We start from the raw sequence: 9800 nt of genomic DNA, 5'->3' as shown, positions 1-9800 counted from the left end.
CATCACGCTCACAGCAACCTCCAACTCCTGGGCTCAAGCGAGTCTCCTGTCTCAGCCTCCCAAGTAGCTGGGACTACAGGCGCTTGCTGCAACGCCTGGCCATTTTTTTGGTTGCAGCCATCATTGTTGTTTGGCAGGCCTGGTCTGGGGATTCGAACCCGCCACCTTAGGTGTATGTGGCTGGCGCTTGAGCCACAGGCGCCGAGCCTCTGGATTGGTTTTTCATGTTGCCAGGATTTTTCTGTTGATTCTTCCTCATGAGTGTTTTCTTTTATCTGTTTCCTTTCACTTCCTCTTATACTTTAAGTTACTGGGCCTCTGGCCTAAGGTTCTGATGAGTTCTTTGGGCACAGGACCAAAAGAATGAGAGGATTGAAGAGCAAGAAGGGAAAAAGATTTGAAAAAAAGAGAAAGGAGAGGGGGGTGAGTAAAAGGGAATATTGATAAAAAGAAGAGAGGCACAGAAAGCGTGAGACAGGAGTAATAAAGGTGTACAATAGGGTACTTTGACCCAACCTTAAAACCTCCAGGGAGTGCTGGGTTGGGTAGTGAGGTCAGCAGTTCTTTGCCAGCCTGTTCAGACACAGTACCCTACTCCCACCAAATAGAGAAGACAGACTGAAATACTGTAAATCAAACCAAAACAAACATAAACAGAAAACCTTATGGGATAAAATTTGGAGAAAAACCAAATAATAGGGGCAGAAATACTAGCAGAAATGAAGTTCTTATTAAGGAAGGAACAACGGAAAATTAAAGTAGAAACATGAAGAAAGAAAAGAAAAGTCTAGGGGGAAAGATGTTGAAAGTAAAAAAAAAAGCAAAGCAGTATATGTATCTTGGTGAATGTTGTCTGAGCAACAGGTGATTTTCTGGGGGATGAGATGTTAATCACAATGTTGATACAGCTATATGAGATGGAGACTGGAGGCCTCTGCTGATTTCTCAAACTCTGCAGGGTTGAGAGCCTAAATCTCTCCTTAGCCTGCTTAAAAGATACTTTAAAGTGTTAACCTTGGCTAAGCAGAAGCTTTCCCAGGAAAGCACTTGTTGCTGGGATCTCTCCTGAAGTGTCGGCCCACTTATCCAGTGTGCCAAAATCCATCTCACTCTATGCCCTCCAGGGCTGAGGCTGCAAGGCAGCCCTGCTCCTGCCAAACAACTGAAATATCCGCTCTTTCCCAGCATCTTAGTCCTGGCCTTTGGCGCTGCTCAGTCACTAAATCACTTGCCCAAGGTCTCCCAGCTCACGCCTCTCTTTGTGACCCTGAGGGTAAGGGCCCACAGGGGCAGTTCTCCCACAGTGGCTGTGCCTGTGGCCCACAGCCAAACAATAATAGCTCCATTTCGGCTCAGTGGGTCATTCTGGGGCCCTAGACAACACTGAAAGTCATCTGCAGACCTGTTTGCAGTCTCGCTGCTGTTGTAATTATAGCTGTGGCCGCCATGGCCTCAGAGTGAACGAATGCAACCACTTGCCAGTTGTCTACCGCTATTGTCTTCCTCCTGGGGTCCAGAAGTCCCTTGCTGTTTCCCCATGTCCCCAACGGGATGTTTCTGGGCAGAGCTCACAAGCCAGAGATGCCTGGAGTCTTCTCTCCCCAATCTCAGAATGCCCGGATGCAAAGAAGCTATTACTCAGCCATTATCTTGCACCCTTCTCCATTGTGGAATTTTTTGAATGTCCTTGTCAGCATTTCTCCTTTCTATCTCTCCTATAAAGTTTATTCTAGGGAAATAAGAAAATAAGTCCAGCAGGAGCCAGAGTGAGACCTTGTCTCTAAAAGTAGCCAGGTATTGTGGCAGGTGCCTATAGTCCCAGCGACTGGGAGGCTGAGGCAAGAGAATCGCTTAAGCCCAAGAGTTTGAGGTTGCTGTGAGCTATGTTGGCACAGCACTCTACTGAGTGTGTTAAAATGAGACTGTCTCAAAAGAATAAGAAAATACAGCAGTAAAAGCATAAGGAGTTTGGAAGTCAACTGTTAAATCATTATCTGAAAATCACTGTTATTTTTCTATTTTTATTTTCTTTTTAGAGACAGGATTTTGCTCTGTGACTGAGGCTGGTATGCAGTGGTATGCTCATAGTTCACTGTAACCTTGAACTCTGGGCTCAAGTGATCTTCCAACCTCAGTTTCCTGAGTAGCTAGGACTGTAGGCATGTGGCACCTGACCTGGCTAAATTTTAAATTTCTAGTAGCGATGAGGATCTCACTGTGTTGTCCAACCAGTTTAAGCCATAAACTTCTGGTTTAAAATGATCTTCCTGCCTTGGCATTTTATAGTGCTGGGATTATAGATGTGAACCACCACACCCAGCCAAACATCTTACCTTTGTACTCTTTCTAAAGATCATACTGCATAGACCAGGCATGCTCCAACTATGGCCCATGGGCCACATGCAGCCCGCCTAGGACATTTATCTGGGCAGCCGGGTGTTTTTACTGCTGTTGCTGGTCCTGCTTAGCGGCTGACTTGTCTTGGGCCCTGCAGTCTGGCCCTCCAGCGGGCTGAGGGACAGTACATTGGCCCCCTGTTTAAAAAAGTTTGAGGACACTTGGCATAGACATTTGCCTTCCCACCTTCTTTAAATTCTTATCTATTATATGGAATTTCATCATATGGGTATACCATACTTCTTTTAACCATTTCCCTGTTATAAATCATCCAGGCTGTTTCTTGGTATCTACTGTCTATTACAGGTAACACTCTCAATATCCTTTTGCATTCATCTTTGTGTACTTAGTTTGATCTTTTTTCCTTTATGGCAAATTTCAGAATTGATATTTTGCCAAATCATTTCCTGGTAAGTTTGAGTCATAAACTATAGGCTTTTTTTTTTTTTTTTGAGACAGCCTCAAGCTGTCATCCTGGGTAGAGTGCTGTGGCATCGCAACTCATAGCAACCTCCAACTCCTGGGCTCAAGCGAGTCTCCTGCCTCCACTTCCCAAGTAGCTGGGATTACAGGCACCCGCCTCAATACCTGACTGTTTTTTGGTTGCAGCCATCATTGTTGTTTGGCAGGCCCAGGCTGGATTCAAACCCACCAGCTCAGGTGTATGTGGCTAGCGCCTTAGCTGTTTGAGACACAGGGAACGAGCTGGCAATTTTTTAGTTAGAAGTCATTTTGTGTGAATGTTTATTAGAAGTATAAGAAAAGAAAATACTTGTGTAAGTGTAATGGCCTGACTTCATGGGGAAGTAGGAAAAGCTGGACTCTGATCTTAGCCCTGCTGCAGTGAGACCCCTGCAAGTTTCTCATCCCTCACTTTGTATGCTAGGGGGCAGCATTAGCATCTGAAGAAACTGAAGGGAGGAAAGTGTGATGTTAAAATGGTGTTAATTTAATCTAACACTGTTGAAATTAAAACAGATTTAATAGTAGTATTTTGATTCTACTATGTTCTTTCTTTTAGGTAATTTCCAATGCAAAGAATACAGTCCAAGGATTTAAAAGATTCCATGGCAGAGCATTCTCTGATCCATTTGTGGAGGCAGAAAAATCCAACCTTGCATATGATATTGTGCAATTACCCACTGGATTAACAGGTATAAAGGTAAGGTTCTCAAGATAATGCCTTATAACTAAAATTAGTGTTTTTTTGGGGGGGGGGAGTACGAAAGGTCTCTATTGGTGAGTGAGGGATGCTGCAGAGCAGCACCAAGGAGGAGAGAGAGAAGAGGAGGAGGGACTAAAAGAAAAGTGTATCAGGGCAGCACCTGTGGCTCAAAGGAGTACAGCATCAGCCCCATATGCTGGAAGTGGTGGGTTCAAGCCCAGCCCTGGCCAAAAACTGCAAAAAAAAAAAAAAAGAAAAGCGCACCCTTATATAGTCAGTTAAGGGAAGTCTCAGAATGATGACTGGATAGTAGAATAGCCAATAAAGAGTTACTGCTCTGGTGGGAAGAGCCGTTAGGGGCAGGCCATAAGTTTGAAATTTTCAGTGGGACAGGGAGATGAGGCAGGTTTTACGATTGAGAGATAAGGAGATGTTTAGGGGGCAATGCCCTGTTGAAAGGAGCTGTAACTTTTAAGAGTGAGACAACTAGTCTTGGTCTATTTGAAAGCAGGAAGAGGCTTTCTGGGGAGGGGGTTTTTCTGGGCCGTTACCTAATATTCCTCTCTTCTTGATATGTTAGAAATAGGGGTTGGCCTTGGGATAGGGGAACGTTGAGTTCTCTCTTTTGTAGCTTCTTTTTGCTGAGAGGGGCACGTTGTTTCAGTTGGCCTACTAGAGGACAATTGATTTTTTTGCTGGGAGGATGTAAGCGAAGAATAGTTTCTTTTTGTTGTAGATTGGGAGCTGTATCTGGGGTGTAGATTTAGAGCACCAACTGAGTAGTTACCAAATCTGGATGAGGCCGGTGTTGGGTGCTGGTTAGAGTGTCTTGGTGGATGGACACAAGCTGATGCGGTGGTGAGCACTGGGAGTGCGAGAAGAGGACAGGGAGCCCCAGGAGCTAAAACCCTGTGGAAGGGGTGGAAGCTACCCTTGGGAGCAGTCCCTAATTATATCCCACTTCTGACACCAGATGAAAGGGCGGCACTTGACCAGCAGAGATCTCACAGACCACCAAGGCTTGTATGAAAGGTCTTTGTTGGTGAGGGAGGGATGCTGTAGAGCAGCACCAAGGAGGAGAGAAAAGAGAAGAGAGAATAGGAGAGTGAAGAGGAGAGAGAGAAGAGGAAGAGCTAAAATTAGTGTTTTATCAGTTCAATATGTCCATACATTTTTTTGCAGTGTTTTTTTTTTTTGGCCTGGGCTGGGTTTGAACCCGCCACTTCTGCTATATGGGGCCAGTGCCCTACCCCACTGAGCCACAGGTGCTGTCCTGTCCATACATTTTTGATGTTAAGTTGTAATGAAAATGCTACAAATGCTTAGGAAAAGTTTTTGCTGGTAAAGACTATTTGATATTTTTTGAATGGTCTGGAATTTGGTTGGGAGCTACTGGTGGTGCCATTATTGTGGGATGGAAGCTTAGTGATGGTTTGACGTTAACTCTGTCAGTGCTTGTTGTTTAGTTCACTGATGCAGTGGCCTTTCTTATGTGATTTTAGGGAATGACTTCTGGAAGAGGAGAGAAAGTAATCAACTCTTAAGTCACTAGCACATATATGGTCATACATTTAGCAATAGGACTTAGGTTGGAAAGAGATGTTCTTTTGGGAGAAAAGTGAATTTGGTCTTTCATATTTTTGGGACATCTAAAGGAGTCTGTTTGTGAAGTAAGTGTAAGGTGAACTAATCTTACAAAAGAAGTGAGAGGCTGGGAGATGGGTAGGGTGGACATGTCTGCCTGTCTGATACTCAAAGTTAGGAAGAGAAATCCACAAAGGAAGGATGAGCTTTCCATGCAGGTGAGTTTAGGGAGAGGAGATTTGATACTGGAAACAATGCAGCCAGAGAAATAAGGATCATGAGAACAGCCTTAAAAGCCAAGAGATAGTGAGGACTATGAGAGAAAAGTAGTCCATTGTGCTAGTTTACCTAAGAATTCAGTCAAATATAGAAGAAATGAAAAATTTTAAAAACTATAGAATGATCACTAGGTTTACTTAGGATTTCTGTGGTAGGAATCTCAGAAGTTCGAAGGACATAATAAAGGATGAAGGAGGAGTGCAGGAGAGGGAAAGAGGAGGCGGGGAAGGGGGCAGTACTCATTAATCAAGAAAGAAATAGGATGGGTTTCAACAGATTTAGTCATAAGCATTACAAGAGTGAAAGTAGAAAAAGACTAGGAGGAAGCTTTGGAGAATAAGTAGATTCAAGTCTAGAGGTGGAGGAGTTGACTAAGAATTAAGCAAATAGCAGGAAAGAAGGAGATTGTTTACAAAGGAGGCTTAGCATGAGGAGTATTTCCCCACCATTGCCATGTAGTAAAGGGAGAAACTGTTTGATTCTAATCCATTATAAATGATGATTAGGCTGAGGAGTGAGGAGAAGATGGCACTCGAGTTGGGGCAGCAGCTAAAAGAAGGGTTTGGATTATAATTTGAGAATCTGGTCTTGCGGGATGGGGTTATTGAGATTTAAAATTTTTAGCTCTTATCTTGAAGTTTTGTTATTTATTCTTTAATTCAAGTGAAAGTTATTATGCCTGGTCCTGTTTTAGGTGCTGGGGTAGGGGAGTGAAAAGTCGAACATAAACCACGTTTTCTGATTAGACTGAATCCTAACTGGGGAAATGGATAGTAAAGTAAATAAAGTAAAATATAATGTGTCATGTAGTAAAATAGTTTCTACTAACAGCTCCTTTATGAAGGAACAGTGTGGGTCATGGTGAGCTATACCAATTCTGAAGTTTACATCATGGTCTTCAATTTCCAAGTATCACATTTGGAAAGCATGTTAAAGCTAAAAGTGATGTTTAAGATGTTGGCTTCCCACACAAGCTTTTCTCCAGTTTCTGCCCAAGATAATGGTCCATTGTTGATGGAAGGTGGCATTGTTCATTTTAGGCTATTTATTTGTAGACAGAATCTCACTATGCTACCCTTGGGAGGGTGCTGTGGCGTCACAGCTCACAGCAACGTCAAACTCTTAAGCAGATTGAGAGGGCTTAAGCGATTCTCTTGATTCAGCCTCCCAAGTAGCTGGGACTACAGGTGGCCACTACAATGCCCCGCTATGCAGTTGTCATTGTTTTTCAGCTGGCCCGGACCAGGTTTGAACTCACCAGACTCATTATATGTGGCTGATGCCCTACCCACTGTGCTATGGGCACTGCCTCCTTTTAAGCTTTTAAGATTAGGAAATAGCAATGATAAGTCTAGATTCTTCTGTTGTTTTCTTGCAGGTGATGTATATGGAGGAAGAGAGAAATTTTACCACTGAGCAAGTGACTGCTATGCTTTTGTCCAAACTGAAGGAGACAGCAGAAAGTGTTCTTAAGAAGCCTGTTGTTGACTGTGTTGTTTCGGTGAGTTTGATCCTACACGTTATTGGGAACTTACATGAAGAAGCAGAGAAGAAAGCTAAATGTACAGTTTTTATTTTTGTCCTAGGTTGTAATTGTTACTTTAAAAATTTGTCAAACTAGTCTTCATTTATAAAAACATTCCTCTCTGCCTCCTAGCTTTGTTGCCCAGGTCACTCCATTATTTTACCTATTTAAATCTTATCTGTTTTTGGCTTGTCTCAAAGCCCACTTCTTCCTAGATTTCTTACAGTATTTAGTCTGGTTAGTGCTTGACATAGGGTAGCCACTTGTTTAAATACCCCTAATCGTAAATGGCTGTTTTTTCTTCATCTCTATTTGCTGTCTCTGTCTAGCTTTAAAGATAAGGTAGTGTCTTGTCTTTTCCATATCCCTGTTCAGATGGAAGCCTGGCCACTTGTAGCTTTCTGCTTCTTGTATCATGGAGTCCTTAGGGACTGTTGAAATATACAAGTGGTTATATTGGCTTTGGTACTAAATCTCTTCATTCTGCAATTGTTATCTGATACTTTAGTTCTGTGTCCTTTTATGTCTTCATGTTGGTGCATTGATTGGCCAAGCAAGGACTATTAGGTGGTTTTTCACCCTAGAATCTGTTTTCTGGTAGATTCCTTGGTTTTTGGATCAGGAGAATAGAACTGATAATTTGTCAGGAAGAATTGGGTTATAGCTGTATACTACATTCTAGGGATTCATTTTTTATTTTTATTTATTTTTTTTAATGACTGTAGCTAAAATAGCGTTTTATTTTTATTTTATTTATTAATTTACTTTATTTGTTAATTATTTTTTAAGATAGAGTCTCACTTTGTCACCCTTGGTAGAGTGCCATGGCATCATAGCTAGCAGCAACCTCAAACTCTTGGGCTAAAGCAATCCTCTTGCCTCAGACTTCTGAGTAGCTGGGACTACAGGTACCTGCCACAATGCCCAGCTATTCTTTTTTTTTTTTTTTTTTTTTTTTTGAGACAGAACCTCAAGCTGTCCCCCTGGGTAGAGTGCTATGGCTTCACTGCTCACAGCAACCTCCAACTCCTGGGCTCAAGCGAGTCTCCTGCCTCCGCCTCCCAAGTAGCTGGGACCACAGGCACCCACCACAACGCCCGGCTATTTTTTGGTTGCAGCCATTATTGTTGTTTGGCGGGCCTGGGCTGGATTCGAACCCACCACCTTAGGTGTATGTGGCTGGCGCCTTAGCCGCTTTAGTCACCGGCGCCGCCCGCTTTTTTTTTTTTTTTTTTGGAGACAGAGTCTCAGTATGTTGCCCTCGGTAAAGTGCCGTGGCGTCACAGGTCACAGCATCCTCCAACTCCTGGAGGTGATTCTCTTGCCTGAGCCTCCTAGTACCTGGGACTATGTGCCTTCTACAACACCCTGCTATTTTTTTGTTGCACTTTGGCTAGAGCTGGGTTCAAACCCACTATCCTTGGTGTGTGGGGCTGGTGCCCTACCCACTGAGGCATAGGTGCTGCCCTGCCCAGCTATTTTTTAGAGACAGGGTCTTGCTCTTGCTCAGTCTGGTCTTGAACTCCTAAGCTCAGGTGATTTATCCACCTTGGCCTCCCAGAGTGCTGGGATTACAGGCATGAGTCACCGTGCTAGCTTTATTTTAGTTTTATGAGATAGGGCTCTGCTTTGTTGCCCTAAGCTGGGGTTGCAGTGATATAGTCATAGCTCATTGTAGCTTCAAAATCTTGGGCTTGAGTGGTCCTCCTGTCTTAGCCTCCCAAATAGCTAGAACTACAGGTGTACCACCATGCCTGGATAATTTTTTCATTTTTCTGTAGAGATGGGAATCTTGCTATATTTATTGCCCAGGTTGTTCTTGGACTCCTGGCCTCAAGCCATTTTCCTTCTAAAATGCTGGGATTACTGGCATGAACACTGGGCTTGGCCACATTCTAAGGATTTAAAGAAGACTAAAAATGCTATGTTCTAGACTGGGCACTGTGGCTCCATGCCAGTTGTAGCCCTCTGGGAGGCAGAGGTGGGTGACTTGCTTGAACTCAGGAGTTTGAGACCAGCCTGAGCAAGAGCAAGACCCCGTCTCTCTTTTAAAAAAAAAAAAAAAAAAAGATGTAGTAAAATTCCTGGGCATTGTGGTGAGCACCTGTAGTCCCAACTACTCAGGAGGCTAAAGTAAGAGGATCACTTGAGCCTAGGGGTTTGAGATTGTTGTGAGCTATGACATCAGGGCAATCTAGGCTAGGGCAACAAAGTGAGACACTGTCTCAAAAAAAAAAAAAAAGGCTAAAAAATACAATGAAAAGTCAAAATTCAGTGCTGGGCACAGTGGCTCATGCCTGTAATCCTAGTACTCTGGGAGGCAGAGGTGGTTGGATTGCCTGAGCTCAGGAGTTCGAGACCAGTCTGAGATAGAGTGAGAGCACATCTCTAAAAATAGGTGCCTATAGTCCTAGCTACTTGGGAGGCTGAGGCAAGAGGATAGCTTGAACCCAAGAGTCTGAGGGTGCTGTGAGCTATGATGCCATGGCACTCTACCAAGGGCAACAAAGTGAGACTCTGTCTCAAAAAACAAAACAAACAAAACTCAAATCCAGTGAACTTGGTTACCCAGTGGCTGATGCACATAGATGCTATTTCTTAGATGCTTCCTACCTTTTTTCAGTTCTCCATTGGTCCTTCATCTATAGGGACCCTAACTTGGCTTCTGAATTCAATGTAGAAGTAAATTTATGTAAAATAGTAGAATGCCTGAGTGACTTTTCCAGTTTTGGGCATCAACTAAAAGGTGATTTTGTGGCTCGGCGCCTGTGGCTCAAGCGGCTAAGGCGCCAGCCACATACACCTAAGGTGGCGGGTTCAAATCCCCAGCCCGGGCCCGCCAAACAACAA

General features: G+C 43.6%; 1 protein-coding gene across 1 annotated transcript in view; it reads left to right on the top strand.

Annotated features, from left to right (window-relative positions):
- Nucleotides 1-9800, top strand: part of HSPA4 (heat shock protein family A (Hsp70) member 4) — a 70479-nt gene that overhangs the window by 27452 nt on the left and 33227 nt on the right. The window contains exons 3-4 of the mRNA XM_012808844.2: nt 3419-3559; nt 6804-6926. Coding sequence (XP_012664298.1) covers nt 3419-3559; nt 6804-6926 — 264 coding nt within the window. The remainder of the gene's footprint in view (nt 1-3418; nt 3560-6803; nt 6927-9800) is intronic.

Source organism: Otolemur garnettii, unplaced genomic scaffold (genome assembly GCF_000181295.1).
Source record: "Otolemur garnettii isolate 467f Iridium unplaced genomic scaffold, OtoGar3 scaffold00003, whole genome shotgun sequence".
NCBI classification, from domain to species: domain Eukaryota; kingdom Metazoa; phylum Chordata; class Mammalia; order Primates; family Galagidae; genus Otolemur; species Otolemur garnettii.
The sequence above is the reverse complement of the archived record's forward strand: the minus strand, read 5'-3'. Positions and strand labels throughout refer to the sequence as shown.